The sequence below is a fragment of the Lepidochelys kempii genome, chromosome 10 (assembly GCF_965140285.1).
Source record: "Lepidochelys kempii isolate rLepKem1 chromosome 10, rLepKem1.hap1, whole genome shotgun sequence".
Classification (NCBI taxonomy): domain Eukaryota; kingdom Metazoa; phylum Chordata; order Testudines; family Cheloniidae; genus Lepidochelys; species Lepidochelys kempii.
Window position 1 is genome coordinate 46,161,352 of NC_136389.1, and position 17,626 is coordinate 46,178,977.

Here is a 17,626-nt window from a genome sequence, read left to right on the forward strand (position 1 = left end):
ACCACAGCCTGCAGCAAACACACCCGTGCCTGCTCCACCCCCTCAGCCACATTCACTGAGCCCCTCACTCCCACCCTCTGCGGCAGCCTCCCTGCAACATTCAGTAAGACTCTCTCAGCCCTCACACATTCAGCTGCAACCCCCCCTCTGCTGCATCCCACCCTGCCCATCAGTCGCACTGTGCATAGCAGACTCAGGTCCCAAGAAACAAATCACCCCGCTCCCTAAACGCTGGCCTGTGCTGACTGCAAAGGAAGCGCTCGCACGTGCTATACAGAGAGTTGGTTTTATTCACAAGGGCTCTTTGACCTCAGCAGTAATGCAGAAAACGCAAGGGAAATATACAGTCAGCGCTTTGGGGCTTTCTTCATACAGATGGTCAATATTCACAATATTACAGTAATACTAAATCATAAGGGTGATGTAGCTCCACAGAACCATAATTCAAACATTCCCCGGTGTTTACTACAAACCAGCCAGGCCTTCCTGATGCTGGACTCGGTAGTCTATGTACACGGCACCTTCGTCCCTTCTTCAGTTTGAAAGGTATTTCTCCAGCGCCTTCATTACCAATCCTGTCTCCTGAAATGAGAGCAACAGTATGGGTCCCCGCGCTACAGCTGCAGGTATAACTCACCCAGGGGTACGGGCAGCATGAGTCCCTGGCAGTCCCTTAAGCCCTCTACAGGGGCAGCTTATCCACTTATCCAGCCCCATGGAGGGTTCCTGTGCCAGCATATCCCAATCCCAGGCAGCACAAGAGCGGTGAGGGGCTGGTCGGGATGTGCCAGGAAAGAAGAGTTTTCACAGATCCATTGGCCCCAACTCACAAATGGGGCAGTGTGACTGTGGCCAGCATTGCAGCCCATAGGCTAGAGATGCAGGGGGGCTGCTCTGCGGATCCAGGCTGGGGGATGGATTCCATCTCCCCAACCCACCCAGATGTCACTGTGACTTGGGCTCCCACGTTAGGAGTGACTTTCACACTGATAGAATATCCTGCCATGACATGATGGCAGATGCATGGGTCGGATTTCAGGGACAGCTGGCACAGGAAAAGCCTAGAGCTAGGGTTGGCCAGGCACAGACTGCCCAGTAACTGACAGGGAGACCAATCACATCGCACAGGGACTGGGGACAAGGTGAAAACAAACCCAGAGGGAGTTTTTACAATGCTACAGATGTACGTACAGCATTTTGCAAAGCTTGCTGCCTGCCTGCATCTCTGGCTCTCCACCACCGAGCCAGCAACACCTCCCTGCTGGTCATGAATAGCCAGGACCTACCCAGAGCTTTGCAGTGTCTCTATTACCATTGCTCAGAATACTTCACCTGCAAGGACAGTCTAACGTGCCCGTCAGATACAAGCCCATTATTTCAACACAGCTTTATGGGAACACAGGAACTGCCGGCTCAGAATGGACATGGGGCCCTGCTAGCCCAGCATCCTGATGGACCAGCACCTTCTCAGGAAGATGACAGCCCATGAAGTAAGCAAATGTGGGATGATCTGCCCCAGGGACTGCTTCCCTTGAGTCCCCTGGAGTTGGAGGTACCTCAAGCCCTGAAGTAAGTGGATCCCTGCCAAGATGGTTGGGCCCAGACTCTCTCCTGCACTAGATCCACCCAGCACAGGAGAGAAAAAAAGGCAACAGGAAGCTGGTTACAGTTCATGGTGCATCTGCACCAGCCCTGACAGACTGGAGCAGCCTAGGAGCTGCTCTAACTTACCTCACTTGACCATGGGTCCAAGGGGCTGTCTGCCAGCTGCAGCATACTGGAGTGTGCCAGCACTCCCCTCCTCCTGACACACCCCCTATACCAGGCAGGGAGCAGTTGTAGGAGCTGGATACAGCAGATTTGCTACAGCTGAGAGCTCCCCCCTTGGTGAGGCTGGTCAGATCTGGTTGCTTCACAGTCTTTTTATGCCACCAAAGCAACACAAAGGGACCGGAGTGCAGCACAGAACCAGGCCCTTGGTATTTTATGTTCAATCCTTACTGTTGTAATTCAGGATATTTTCATTATCCACAGAAATGCTCAGGCCTTTTGTGAATCCTGCTACTCTCTTGGCCTCAATGGCATCTTGTGGACTGTGTGAGAAAAGGATTAATCAATTTTAAATGTGCTGCCTTTCAATTTCACTGAACAAGCCCTTGTTCTTCTATAATGAGGCAGGGTGAATAGCAGTGTGTGATCTCTCTACCAGTCATTTGCTGTTAGCCCCTCTTCCTTGTCCCTTCTCAAGTAAACAGTCCCAATCCTTCCCCGCTCTTGTAGTATGGAACTTTTTCTATGCCCCTACCATTTGCCTATGCATCATTACCACTGTGCATAGGCAGTTCTAAGCCTTCCCTCGAGTGGGTGCCATTTGTGTGACATTGGCAAGGAAGCCCCAGCTTGGGCATCATAGCATGGAGACTCATTGTGCCATGTGCAGCAGCTCCCTTACCAGTCAGAGGTAGAATGACATTTCCTGTGACGCCGTCACTGGCCGTGGAATTGTGCTGCGTGCATGTTGGGGGTCAGCTAACAGGAGTCTCTGCATTTCAGGGTGCACACAGGGCCACCATACTCCCGCACCCTTATGCCCTGTTACACAAAGTTTTGTGTATGGAATTTTCATAGTTAGATGGACGTGATTTATGTTCACTACTGCCATTCTCCTGCCCTCGGTCACTTACGCCCCTACAGTGAGAGTGATTATCCCATCTCCAGAAGAAATGTCATCAGGCCGATACTGAGGGGGAGGAGCGTCAGTTTCATCCTTAAAGGGGACAAGACTCAGGCCGCTCCTTATCTCCCATGGCAGAGTTCCAGAGCCTAGGCACTTCCACCAAGGATGCCATGTGCATGGCCCTGGAGAGGCTCCTCTTGGTGCTGTCAGCCAAAGAATCCCTGCAGTGCATAGGAACTGGGGACTATCCCTTTAAATAGGGTGTGAGCCCTCCAGTGGTCCTCACTGTGGTGTATGGTTCAAAGGCCACCAGCACCCTGCTAGAGCAGCAGCGGGAGCACAGACCTGGGCCTGGCACATTACACACAGTGAGTAACACCATTATTTGGACCCCACTGGGCCCAGATGGTTCCTGCACATGACAGGAGCTGTATGAAGTGCAAAAGACCTATCGACAGGCAGTGAATCATGCTCCTGTTGAGGGAACTTTCAGTGCCTGCGGTGGGGTGTCCCTGGCCAGTCACGGTGTGGCAAGCTGTATGTAATGTGCCAGGCCTCGGTCCACATAACCCTCTGCTGCTCTAGTAACACAGTGTGTGGACAAGCCCTTGGTTCCCATTGCATGGGGGGAGAGGCAATGAGAAATAGGATGCTCCCTACAACCACCTACAGAACTAACTCCCATCCCCCATTCATAGGAGGAATGGAGTGGGGGGCGCAGGCGCACACAAAGGGAGGTATTGAGACTGGGGGGAGGGGCAGCCAGCTGGGAAGGGGCAATTTAAGCAAATTCGGGCAGGTTAAGTAGAATCCCTCAGTATCACATTGCAATAACAGGGGGCAGCAGGGACAGTTGGCCACATCCAAGGGAAGTGCTGGGATGAGGCTGTAACTATTTGCCAGCAAGAGGCAGAGTGCCGAGAAGGGTAGAAATTAGACCGGGAAGTGCGAGAGGCGTGTGAACCCCTCACAGTTATGGAGCCGCTGCAGGATGCATGAGCCCCACCCCATGTCACTTGCCAGCGCTGGCAGGCTTGAGGAGGGTAGTGGGAAGGGGAGAACCAGCTCAGCCGGAGAGGGGGGCCAGGGAAGGAGAGGACACAGGCCATTCCCAGGTCGTGCAAGAAGCCTGGGTGAGGCCAGGAGCTGACTGAGGGTAGGCCTGGCAGCAGTGTGCACGTGACTGGTTACCTGGCACCATGGGGTGGAGGTTAAGGCAGCCTTGGTAGCTGGGGTTCATCTGAAAGAAAGAGGCTGAAAGCTGTGCCCAGTGGAGCCAAAGAGTCTCTTGCACTTTGACTTGGGGACTCTGCCCCCCACCCCACCTGGAAGGGGTTGAACGCTCGCAGGGCCTGGGCCAGAGGCTGAGCCCCAGCCATAACCCTTAGGAGCACTGAGGCAGATCTAATGCAGTGCTGGGGCACACCATGAGGGAGCATCCAGGGCTGGCACCTCCACCCCAGGGAGCTAAACGGAGACTAGCCAAGAGTTAAAGAGCTCACTGACCCCTAGGAGGAACTGTGCACTGAATCTGAGCCTGTGCAAACGAAGGCAAAAGAACTGGGAAGGCCAAAATAGGCTGCAGAGAATGCCCTCCAGAAAGCCTGTAAATCCAGAGCCAGCCCTGACATACTGAGCAGAGCAGGAGCTCAACAGTTACAGGAACTGGGAAGTGATGGGCTAATTGCCCCAGCTGTTCACACTGTGCCAGCTGCACCTATTGAGACCCATTGGTCTGAACCAAGGGGGTGAGGCGGTGACAGCCCGCCCTTGATCAGACGCACAGCCCTACTCCCTGCCAAACATTCCCCCTTGTAAGCAGGGCAAGCGGCCCTGGCTCTCCACTGAGCATTGGCAGTTTGTTCACCTTGCTGGAGCACATGCTCAGACTTGCAGCAGGCAGATCGGATCATTGCTGCAATAGACACGGAGCAGTCAGCATGGCTCAGCCAGCTCCCTCCTGCTGGCAGTCTCCTACACGCACCTGCTGAGTGTGCACCTGGACCTGTTTTATCCATCCAGACAAAGTGCAGCTGCTAGGATCGTCTTCCTTCCCAATGGCCATGATCACCTCATACCCCTCATCAAATCCCACCCCAGTCCCCAACCTGTTACTGCACCAGATCTTATCAGAGCTCCACAGGACTCTCCCCTGCCTGCTGATCCTCTCCTGCCATGGGTCAGACCTTCCCCACGCCCTCCACCCACAGCCACAGCCTCCGCTGCCTGGTTGCAGCCCCCCACTCTTTCCCCCAGCCTCGTGTTCCACGTGGCAATCACAGGGCACAAAGAAAGCCTCCTCCCTCACCCTGAAGTTTTGCTGCCACTGCTCCCCCATCTTCAGAACTTGGTCTCATCAGTCCGTGCTCAAGCTCTGGGCCCTGCAGCATGCAGCCCTCCACCTGGACAGTGCTGGGCGCGGAACCACTGCAGGATGAAATCTGGGAGCTGCTTGTTTCGGGCTCTGGCTCTCAGCTGGCACATCCCCCACTCTCTCACCACAGATACCTCAGCCTGCCCTTGAAAGCCTCGAGCAGAAACCTCTCCTTCAAGCATTCACACTGGCTTCTAAGTTCAGAAAAGGTACCTGTGCCAAAGGGCTACACAGGAGCATCCCCCAGATTATGGGAGCTGGGCCTTTTCACCCACAATTCCCATAGGCAAATTCCAAAGTATCCAAAGGCACTGCTCCCAGGAGCTGTGCTGGGCTGCATGGGATAGGTGCCCAGTGGCCTGTGCACACAATAGCTGGTGTGTGCTGACACCAAGGCTCTCCACCAGCTCATTTGCCACTGGTTCAGTTCTCTAGTCCAGACAAGGCCAGAGACCGTTCCTGTGCTGAGCAGCTCCAGCAGAATGTGTGTCAGTGCGAACAGATCACCCAGGTTCAAAGAGTTCCTAGCGCTGATCCACAGCTGCAAGCAGTACCCAGCTTCTGCGGTACCCAGGAGTCTACACCAGCCATGTCTCTCTCTTCCCCAGCCCCTTCCTAAGAGAACAGCCTCACCTCCCCAGGAGCCCTGAGGGAACTCTGCTGTACCCCAGGAGATGCAGCGCTGTTCCAGCTCCAAGGCAAGGGGCCCATTGGAGACAACCCCCTACCACAGGCAGCTCTACAGACAGGCAGGGGTGAGGCTGAATGGGATAAGTGCTGTGAAAGGGAGTTCATCTGTTACACAAAAGGAAATGAGCGTGGGAGGAAGAGCAGGTGGTTGATTTAGGGCAGGCCACATCTATGCTAGGAGAAAAAGGGCCCTTTTAACACGTTAGCTGGTCATGGTAAACCCTATGTTGAGCCCCCTATGGTTGACCCCACCTAGCTCACGAGTTAAAATACATGTCCTGTTTACATGAAGGTTTTAACATGTTACCTGATGCATGCTAAAAACATCCCTTTTCTCTCAGTGAAGGCAAGGTGTTTGCAGGCACAAGAAGCCTTCCCTCAACCCTCGTGCACCCTACGGAAGGGCCAGCTACAGCTGCAGTCCCTATGCTCTTGGAAGTACAAGGATTGCTCCCTAGTTTTGTCCCCTGGGGCATATAGCACCCAAAGGGTCGGAGATGGTGAAGCCCCTTTGTACTGACCCCCAATGGCCAGTGCAGCGTACACAGGGGCATTAAAGGAGGGCTTGAGCCTCTCTGCATTGCCATGTATTTGGGCCAGGGCCAATCAGGCAGTTTGGCCATTAGCAGGATCCAGCACATTGTGAAGGGTGGCTAGCAATTGGTTCAGGTGAGACTATTTCTCAGAGAGAGACTGACTCAGAGCAACCCAGCAGACCTACCAGCACAAATCAGTAAATTAGCAGCTGGTAGTTTGCAACACTCTTCAGGAAAGAGACAGGACTTTGTTCAGTCTTTGAGCTCCTCATCAAGAGGAACAAGCAGGAGTAAGATGCTACCTAAATGGGGTTGATTAGTCTGAATGCATTTGGTTGTGCCACACCACACAGACCTCCAGTGCAGATAATTTGCCTTAGAATGACCATAGGATTCCCTTTGCTTCCTGCAATGAGAATGTAACCTAATTCTGAGAGAATAAAACTGGGTAAGTCTTTTTACTGTTTTTAATCAGCCAGGCTGTGTGCCTGCACTGCACTCTTGAGTCCAGTAAATCATTGGCTGGCCTGACTAGTATCACTTTGGCCTACCAGAAGTTTTGTCCCTTTTAAATAATTTTTTGCACTACAGTGGGTGAAAATAATCCAGTGATGGACCCAGAGAAAGAAAGGCAGGTTTCAGAAAGGACCCATTGGGGGTGACAGCTCAGGACTGGGAGCTGGGCAGGAGCAGCAGACCCAGGGGGCTAGTGCCCCCACACCGGAAATACTGGGGGGGGGCTGATGCATGTTTCCACCCCCAATGTTTGTGGGGAGCTGTGGGGGGAGCACGGGGCACTAGCCATCAAGGAACGACCAGGACACCTGTTCCCAGCCTGGAACCGGCTTCCCTCCCAGGCTGAGTCTCTGTAGCTCCTGTCACTCCACCTCAGCCATTCACAGCGCATTCTGTCCCCCCTGGGGCTGGCCGAACAGTTGCCACAAACACAGGCCACTCGGTGTGGAACTGTATGAAGCACAGAGAGAGGCCAGATCTCCACCTGCCTGGCATGTCAGTCACTGCTAACGGAACACCCAGCCTCTGTGTGAACTCACACTGCCGGCCACGAGCCACCCCAAGAAGTTAAGGTTAAAAACCAGGCCAGCATTACAGCTTTTGGACAGGCAGCATTCAGGACAAACTTCCCAGAATTCCAAGAGGCTGCAGTGGGAGATGCACAGGTAGGGCAGGAAACTGCGGAAGGTCTGCCCCGGAGTGACGCCAGGCAGTAGCCGTGCCATCACGATTGAGATGCATCTGCAGCTGTGGGCCCAGATTAGATCAAACTGGTGTTTAAAACCAAATTCAGATGTTTTCATTCATTTGGCATCACTGCAGGGCATTCATGGTGTCCAAAGAGCAAGTACTGGCCGGGGGGTACAACCCACTGTGTCCTTTGTATGTGACTAAGTGCATGAATCCCTGCTTGAAGTGCGTAACTCGGCTTCGCCAGCAGCTGTCAGGTGTGACCAGTGCCTCCGTAATATAGGCTGCATTCCCTGCTGTGCTCTGCTGATGCTCACCAGCCAGCTAAGCCGGGCGTACGGGCATTTTATGTCACTGGAGCACCACAATGCGATGGAGCAGGCAGGTGATTCTGAGCCATCTGTTATCATGCCTTCCTACTGTCCTGATTGTGTTGCTCCTCACTGAATCCCCCTGCTCCCCCCCAATTTACCTACTTTACCCAGCCTGCATGCAGGGTTCCCAGCACCAGAGATGTCGGAGGGACCTTGCCACTCCCATGTGTGGGAGATGCCCCTGTGCTATCACTCCAGAGGATACTGAAAGGATCAGCCCTGCGGTGGCAAGGGCTAAGTGACTACAGACTTTTCCCTTATAAGAGCTATGGCTCAGACCATCCCCACTGCTCCATGAGCAGAGGGGACAGAGATCCTGGGCATCTGCCCATGGGCTGTGGAGGGCGAAGAAGCTCCAGCTCCAGCATTTATCCTAGCCACGCGCTGTGCCGGGCCGAGCTCTTCCACTGGCGCTCTGCAGGGTCAGTGCCCCACAGGGGTTTGGTGGCAGAGGCATGAGGGACTGGAGCAGGAGCCCAGCTTCTGGTATTAGCATTGCCAAGCCAGAGTTAACACTGCTTCATCTTTTACTCCCACTGAGCCCCTCCCAAGCTTGGCTCCAATGGAGGTGGCAGGGTCAATAGAGGCATAGCCTCCCTTGGGAAACAGGAGTTTCCTTCCCTCTGGATCTCTGGGGTTAGCCTCCTATGTGGGCTCCTTAGCCCAGATGTGAGGGAAACTGTTCCAGCCCAGCCTTGAGGGGCTCCTTGGCCCCTCCTCTGGCTGCCCCAGGGGGGTAGGATGATTTGGCCCTGTGCTGCTCCTTGCTGCACTCCCCTGCAGCCTCTCTCTCAGCTCTCTCTCTCTACCACATTGCTCAGTAGTCACCTGGTTGTGAAGATCAGATCTTCCTTGGTTCTCATCTATTAGTCTCTCTTGCAAGAGGATTTTCAGGAGCTCTCTGGTAAGCAGCTCTTTCATGTCCTTCAAGACAGCTCGGAGCGTTGGGCTGAAGGCCACTGGGATGGAGTTTGCTACAGCATCTCCCGGAGACTCCAGAAGTGGGGAGGCCGCAATGCTCTTCTTCCCCATGAAATGACCTGAAATGACATTGGGCACGTGTATTAGAACAGGGAATGGGCAAGATGGTTGTGGGGGCGGGGAAGATTTCAAGCTCTGGCAGGGGGCCTGGATGCAAAAGTCCCACAGCTCCCTAGCACCAAGCAGCCTTCGAAATCCGCAATATAGCAGTGGCTGCTGTGGCACTGGAATTTTTCAGAAGCAAGATACTGTAGCAGAAACCCACCTCTAGCTGAAGGAGGCGGAACTGAGGGGGAGCTAGCAAAAGAACATGACAATGGCCACATGCTTTGTTCCTCTTGAAATACTAGAAACTCTGGGTGACAACTATCCAGAGTTACCACAGTAAGTAGCAGAAATAACCACAAGTTTTGCTTTCAAGATCAGTAACTATGGGGGTTTGAAGGGAACTTTCCCTAGGGGCCAGAGATCCATCGCTACATGGGTCTTATGCCTTCCCTGGAAGCAGCTGCTGCTGGCCCCATCAGAGACTGGAGACCAGGCTAGAGGGCCCCCTATCTGAGCCACAGTGATGATTCCCAGAGCCCTAAAAACATCTTGGCAGCTCACCTTTAATAACCACCCAAATAACAACCTACGAGATAGCTTAGCTGTTCAGAGAAAGGCAGCCAAGACGACACTTGTGCAGACGACACAGGGTGCAGGGGGTTGAGGGCTCTGGTTGGGGGTGTGGGCTCTGGCATGGAGCCAGAAAGGAGTTCAGGGTGCGGGAGGGGGCTACAGGTTGGGGTAACGGGGGCAGGGATGCGTGTGGGTGGGGGGGGGGTTGTGGGCTCTAGGATGGTGCTCTGGGCTGGCATCGAGGGGGTTGGAGAGCAGGAGGAGGATTGGGGCTGGGGCAGGGGGTTGGGGCACAGGGGGTGGCTCAGGGGTGCAGACTCTGGGCAGTGCTTACCACACGCAGCTCCCAGAAACAGTGACATATCCCCACTCCAGCTCCTATGCAGAGGTGTGGCCAGGTGGCTCTGCTGCACACCGCCCTGCAGCTCCCATTGGTCATGGTTTCTGGCCAATGGGAGCTGCGGGGGCAGCGCATGAAGTGGAGCCCCAGGTTGCCCCAGTGTGTAGAAGCTGGAGCCGGGGGGAAGAGGGGGAGGGCATGCTGTTGCTTCCGGGAGCTGTGCAGAGTAGCCCCCCAACCCTGCTCCCTGGCTAAAGCAGGGCCAGACCCCAGTGGGAACTTGAGGGCCTGATTAAAACGGCTGGTGGGCCAGATGCGGCCCATGGGCCATAGTTTGCCCACCTCTGTTTTATAGCCATCAGTGCTAACTACCTGATTTGCATGCACAATCAGTAGTTAGAAATTTAAGGGCTATAAGTTGCATGGACAGTGCACTTGCAAAATCATAGCCTGTTTTCCCAGTCAGGCTCACCCTGAGCTGTAACCGGACCCAGTGCACAGTGTGACTAGGAGAGCAGTGGGACACCAGCCCCCAGGTGTTCTGTAGCATATGCTTGGAGTCAGGCTCTCCAAGCAGCAGACCCCTCAGGATCTAGCCCTCAATGAGTTCCCATAAACACTCACAGACCCGGTCTACGCCTAAAACTTCGGTTGGCCTCGCTCAGGGCTGTGAAAAACGTCACGCCCTCTGCAACGTGGCCAACGGAAGAATTCTTCCCTCCACCCAGGTTCCGAGGGGATGGATCAACGGTCACTGCAGGAAGTGGCGACAATCCAGTGCTGTAGCTGCCGTAGCACTTGCAGTGGAGTTGTACCCTCGGAGTCCGACGAGTAACAAAGGGGGCTGAACTTGGGCTGCCAGAAATAAATCCTGCAATGACCCTGGCACAATGGCTGCAAGTTGCAAACTACAGATGATAAACAGAACCCACAACAAATCCCAGCCCAGCTCCAGGGCAGCTCAGTACAGGGATATGAAGGTCAAATCTTGTGCCAGTGTATCTGCTCCAGGCCTCTCCCAGAGGCAGCCATGCACTGGCCTACAGACTCCTTGGCCAGCACCTGTAGTCTCATTCAGACTCATCCACGTGGACCCCCGCTTGCAAGCTGCCCCTGGGATCCACCACCATGGCTACCTGGGATCCACCACCATGGCTACCACTAGCCCCCCTGCCAGTGACAGGCTGCTTCCCAGCCTGGCTCTCAGCCCTTCGGACACAGCTCTTAAGCTTCCCAGCCTTTTGATTCAAGACTGGGTGGTTTTCTGAGATGTGCTTTAGGGATTACTGTAGAGCAAGTCTCTGGCCTGTGCTGTGCAGGAGATCCAGCAAAATAATCAGAACCCTTCTGGCCTTGGAATCTGAGTCACCAGAGGGCCAGTGCCTCTCCGCCCGGTGCCTCTCCAGCCCAGCCTCTGCTGGAAGCGAGGAGGAGTTTGCAGGTTTCCAGGCCGGGATAAGTCAGTGGAGTGTCTCATTGGCACCGTCCTCCCTGCTGCTTCCCCACAGGTTCTGCCCAGAACAGACCCACATGTCCGCCCTGGGGGTTGGTCATAGCTTGATGGGAAGGGCCGTTCCTGCCTAGCAGATTCATCACCCTAGTGGATAACAAGCATTTCATAAACCCCTCATCCTTCAGGGCACAAACAGCACAGGGGCATGGGCAGATCCTTAGTGCTCAGGACCGGGGCCCTCTTCATTCTGAGCCTGTTATTACAAGGCCCCACAAATGGGAGCTTGAATAGCCAGTGCATGCTGTGCCAGTGGTTAACGCCATGGGGGCTTCCGGCAGCAGATTCTGATTACACAACATATGGTTGTGTGCTGGGCTTCCCTGAACCACCGGGGGGATCCAGGCCTGGTCTGTAACAGGGAGACAAAGGTGCCGAGACATCTCTCAGGGGGCTTGAAAACCTGGGCAGGGAGCACAAGCAGGGGAAAGCGCTGCAGTTCTCATTTGGGGAGGGCTCCTGCAGGCTGCACAGAGCCTTTCCGGCTCCCCCCTCCCCTCCCCAGCTTCAGACGGGCAAGGAGGAAAAGAGGCAGCATAAAGGCCCTTCACACCTCCCATGGCAAGAGACCAGCTGAAGGGAAGCAGCACCGGGGCACAGACTGAGGAGTCAGATCACACTTGGGTCTGGGTTCATAAGGGAATTTGTTCCTTTTCTGGAAGCCTCTGCTCTGGGCATGGAGCGATCTGTCCCTCTCCCTCGGCCGGCTGGGAAAGGAGCCCTCTGGTGGCAGAGCAGCAGCAGCACAGAGGGGACACATTCTGGATTCATTGCTGCCTGGCGAGTGGACTCTCTCATGCTACCACCCACCCCCCACTAGCAGGGTCCCCGGCACACAGTGCCCAGGGTTACAGCAGCTGCATCCTTAACTAGGATGAGCATTGCTCTGGGACGGAGCCGGCATTGCCATTCTGAGATAGAGATGTCCTCTGGGGGTTCGCTCCACAGCAAGCCACACAGAGGGGGGTTACTGGAGGGCAACTCCAGTAACTAGTCAAACTGGTTCTCCAGGGGCTCCCTTGCTTCTCTCCTAGCCAAGCAGATTAAGTGACCCCTCAGCTCTGTCCTCCACCCCCATTCTCGGCTTCTCATCTGCGGGAAGCTTCACAGCAGCTTTCTCCCACACACCCACCTTTTTGCTTGCTCACTCCCCTTCAGGCAGCACTATTCAGACAAGTTTCACAGTGGTACCCAAGGTGCCAGACTAGATTTTGAACATGAATAGCTGAGAAATAGATTTGGTTTCCTCTATCTCAGAGCAGTGCCAATCTGGAAGGTACTTCTGCTTTCTCTCTGCTTTGCCTTAAAATAATGGACAGGCGCTCTGCTTTGCATTTTAAAATACCAATATTTTATTACATGCAATTAGTTGTAGCCATGTCAGTCCCAGGATATTAGAAAGCCAAGGTGTGGGAGGTAATATCTTTTATTGGACCAACTTCAGTTGGTGAGAGAGACAAGCTTCCAAGCCATGCAGAGCTCTTCCTCGGGTCTGGAAAAGGTTTGCTCAGATATCCTGGGATGAACACTGCTACAACACTGGTACCTTTCCCAGACCCAAAGAAGGGCTTTGTGTATAGAAGGACTCTATAGCTTGTCTCTCTCACCAACAGAAGTTGGTCCAATAAAAGATATTCCCCCATCCACCACCACGTCTCTCTAATATCCGATTGCACCTGACATTCTGAAATCCTCAGTCTAATCTCCCAGTATTTGGCTCAGTGTAGACCTTGGTGCCTCCACAGCACAATACTACTCACCACGAGGCAGAATCTGCCCGAGGAATTTGCTGCCTGTGTCTGGGATTGTGGGTGCCATCTCTCTGCTATAGGGATTTGGAACAATCCATCTTGCCATGCACCCACAAAAGGGACAATCGGCTAATAGTAGCTAGGGAATATTGTCCAGGCACCAGAATCATTGGTTAATCAAGGACAGTTGTTCTGCTGATCATCTATCTATATTCCCACCCTCCCACTCTGGGATTATGTTTCGGACATTTCATTGGTTGAATGTGTGGTCACTCCGCTGGGGGCAGGTGTGTGGATGGAGTTCTGTGGAGGTGATCTCTCCCATTTAGGGTGTGTCTATACTGCAAAAATGGTACATTGGTAACTCTGGTTAAAACAGCGGGGAAGACACAAACTTGGCTTTTAATTTGGGTTAGCAGCACAACCCAAGAGTAGGTCTCAGAGTAGCAGGCGCGTTCGTCTGTATTCGCAAAAAGAAAAGGAGTAATTTGTTAGTCTCTAAGGTGCCACAAGTACTCCTTTTCCTTTTTCTAAAAGAGTATTTACATTGCATCTGGGAGTGAGTCCCCCAGCTCAAGCAGACAGACTCCTGCTAGTGGGGCTCCAGCTAGTGTGCTAAGAATAGCAGTATGGATCCGGTGGCTCTGACAGCTGCTCATGCGAGCCCCCAAGCTCAGACCCAGGGGATCAGGTGGGCTTGAGAGCCCAAGCTGCCACCCAGAGACCCAAAGTCCACACCTCTTCTTGCAGGGTAGACAAACCCTCAGATCAGTCGAGCGCCACAACCTTCTCCTGTATCTGAATTAAGATTAATAGCACCGCCGTTACTTTTCCAGTTTGCCCCAGGGACTCTCACAAGTTATTACCCCCGAGACTGTGACTGGCCAGCATTTTCAGCACTACGTGTGCGACAAGGCAGTGCATGCCAGGGCTCTGGAGCTGCCAGCACAGCGTGTTGGGGCAGCCCGTGCTGGGCAATGGAAGGGCGTGGGCATTGTACGGTGACGGACAGGCGGCATCTGCCCACTTCTCCTCCTGCTCTCCAGCCCAGCTCCAGAAACCTCAGGAGCCTTCTCTCAATCCTGCCTTTCACCCTTCTCCACCCCCACATCACACAGAGGAGGATGCGAAGGAGAGGCTACATCTGACCTGCACAAAATAGGCTCCTAATGGCTGGGTCTCTTATTTTTGGATCTTTTCTTTGGCGGGTGGGGGGGGGATTTTAATGGTGTAGATGACTTCAGGGGAGGGCTAACCCTACCCTCTTAAAATGTGCGTCTGTTTTGAGGAGCTGAGTTTGAAATGTCTCCCTATTGCAGGAGGCATAATGGCCCCTGGCTAAGCCCTGCCCTATGCTCCTTTCTCCCCCCCCCCCCTTCCTCACCCACTCTCCTGTTCTCTTGCTTTAGGTTTCTTCTGGCTGTTGATTTCTGGCCGCGGAGGTACTCAGACATTTCTGCAGGTAAATGCGCCAATTCCTGGCAGCCCTCCCTGGCACCAGGGGTCCCCCACAAGCTGCAGCGAGTAGTTTGGCAGAACCTCGTTGGGCCTTGGCCCATTTGCCCTTGGAGTTCTGCAGGCCAGAGAGCCCCTGGCCCAGAAGTGCGGGTTCCTTTGCTGGGAAGGCACTGCAGTGAATTAACCCCGCCAGCCCATGCAAAGCAAAGCGCGCCCCATCACCCAGCCGAAGGGCAGGCGTAGACACGGTGTGGACCGAGCCCTGTAGCGGAGGTCGGCTCACCTGCTGCTCCAGTCTGCCTCCGAGGGGTGCCAGCTCCCAGCCCCCACAGCCAAGTCCCTCGCACTGCTCCTGCCAGCGGCACTCCGGAGAGTCTCCGAAGCGGCTCTGGTGCGCTGGCGTGCGCCCCACCTTGGCGTGTTACCCAGGGCCCCACGACAAGATGCTTTGCCCAGGTGCACTCTCGGAGACAAGAATGGAGCCCTGCCCCGCAGGCCGGCCCTCCTCGGGGCAGCTCGCAGCCGCTCTTCCCACCCAGCCCAGCCTTGCTCCTGGGCAGCTCCAGTCCCGCCCAGCACCGGAGCCGGAGCCATGGGGGTCCCCCTCTGGGGCTGGGCTGCTCACCTGCCCCCGCCCAAGGCTCTCCCTCATTGCCTGTCCGGCCACACCGGCGCGGGGTTCGCCGCAGACAAGCTCGCCCCGGTCCCGGCCCGCTGGCTCTGGGGGTCCGCTGACACCCTCCACCCCCCGGCCCGGCTCCCCTCTCCCCCGGGCTCGGACTAGGGGTGGCTTCGCCCGGTGGCCGACCTGCAGCTGGGAGGGGATCGGGGCCGTCTGCCCCCGGAATCCCCGGGCTGCTCCGCCCGACCCCGCCGGGATCCGCGAAAGCCCCTTCGATCGCGCAAGCCGCGGGCGGCTTCCCAGGGGCGCCCCGCCGGGAGGCGCCGGGGCGGGCGGGAAGCGGCGCCCCGGCGGGGCAGCGGACGGTACCTGTGGCCCAGAGGTTGCCGCGGGGGTTGACTTTGATCCTGGCCGCTCGGTCCAGCGGCTCGGCGAAGTCCGGCCGGTAGGCGGGGGCGGCCGAGAGGAAGGAGAGGAGCAGCAGGCAGCCCAGGAGCCGGCTGGCGGGCAGCGCGCCCATGGCTCCCCGCCGGGCTCCGGGGGACGCTTCGCCTGGGGCCGGGGAAGCGGCGGCGGCGGCGACTCGTGCTCCGGGCTGGTCGCCTCTGGCTTCCCGGGCTGCTCCATTTAAAGCCTCCCACCGCGGGGCGGAGACTGGCCGGGAGCAGCCGCAGCCCTCGCCTTGCGCACGGCGGCGGCGGGGGGCGCCCAACCCCTGCCCAGGCCACGCCTAGGGCCGGGAGCGGGCAGGAGGGGGTGACTCAGCGCCCAGCTGCCTGCCCCTGGCCCGGAGGATCCCGCCACGTGTTCCGGCCACCCCGGGCCAGGGGGACCCTTCAGGGGGACCCTTCCCGCCCAGGCAGTGGCGCTGGAACAATGTGTAGGGTCGGGTGCTGGGAGCTGTTGATCCAAACTGTAAACTCTGTAGCTGATGGAAATGGAAACCACTTCAAGCCAGGGGGTGCGGCTGCACCCCCAGTACCCTTAGTTCCAGCACCTATGGGCCCAGGGCACCTTCTGTGCAGCGCCCCAAACAGGACACTCAGGGAAGTCGGGGTGCAGATCCTGCTGCCCCTGGCAGCGGCACAGGGCCAGGCCCTCCAAGCAGTAGGCTTCACTCCTACACAAAGCTCAGGCTGGGTTTTATCAAACACAAAGTGGCTGACCAAAAAGAGCCCCCCAGGGTCTGCCCCAAAGCACCCTGCAGTCCGTGGAAAATATCCCACCACGGGCAGAGGTGCTTCAGAGATCTGGGCTGGCATCCTGCTCCCCCCGTGCCCTGCAACCCCTCACTGACAAGCTGGGCATCCAGCTGGAGGAACAGACAGCTCAGGGGGCAGCAGAGCCGGGGAGCTGTCCATAGATCCTCTGGAGGTGCAAAAGCACAACTGGAAAATGTTTATGAGTCCTTTACATGTCAAACCCCACCCCCCATTTCCGGCTCTCACCGTGCCAGCATGGCCGGGTTGCTTTCTTCTCTCTTCAGGGAGTCAGGGGATCATGGTCAGGGCCCACCCGTTTCCCCAGGAACTTGAATAAGAGGTTCTCCAAAGCATGAGCCTTTGCACCCAGCAGGACAGGCTCTCAGCGAGTTTTCCCAGGGAATTGCCACCCATGTTGGGTGACTCAGATGAGGAAGGAGCAGCCCCTCCTGTGCTGTGAAATGCTCTAAGCTCAGACACGTAGAGGCGGAGGAGCGCCCCCCACCCCATTACACAAGGTACTGTCCCCTATTCTTAACCATCATCCCTCTGGAACCACTCCCCCATCGCCATCCCTGGTAAGCGGGTGGGATTGGTGCAGCAGAGATCGGGGACAGGCAGTGTTCTCCGACTGGTAAACCGGGCGGCGGCTTTAGAAGACTGCACAGAGCTGGCGGTGGAAGTGGCAGTAGATGTTGAGGAACCTTTCAAAGGCATGAGATGAGGCTTTCTTCCGGCAGCTCACGGAAGCTACTAGATCGCATGCCCTGATTCTCATGGGTGACTTTAATTTTCCTGATATCTGCTGGGAGAGCAATACAGCGGTGCATAGACAATCCAGGAAGTTTTTGGAAAGCGTAGGGGACAATTTCCTGGCGCAAGTGCTAGAGGAGCCAACTAGGGGGGGCGCTTTTCTTGACCTGCTGCTCACAAACCGGGTAGAATTAGTGGGGGAAGCAAAAGTGGATGGGAATCTGGGAGGCAGTGACCATGAGTTGGTTGAGTTCAGGATCCTGACGCAGGGAACAAAGGTAAGCAGCAGGATACGGACCCTGGACTTCAGGAAAGCAGACTTCGACTCCCTCAGGGAACGGATGGCCAGGATCCCCTGGGGGACTAACTTGAAGGGGAAAGGAGTCCAGGAGAGCTGGCTGTATTTCAAGGAATCCCTGTTGAGGTTACAGGGACAAACCATCCCGATGAGTCGAAAGAATAGTAAATATGGCAGGCGACCAACTTGGCTTAATGGTGAAATCCTAGCGGATCTTAAACATAAAAAAGAAG

General features: G+C 55.7%; 1 protein-coding gene across 1 annotated transcript; it reads right to left on the reverse strand.

Moving 5' to 3' along the window:
• Positions 1-272: 272 nt before the first annotated feature.
• NMB (neuromedin B) lies at positions 273-15,767 on the reverse strand. The gene is given in 4 exon segments (XM_073363243.2): positions 273-582; positions 8,686-8,897; positions 15,510-15,708; positions 15,711-15,767. Coding segments are annotated over 4 exon segments (516 nt in total). The 3' UTR covers positions 273-534.
• Positions 15,768-17,626: the final 1,859 nt, after the last annotated feature.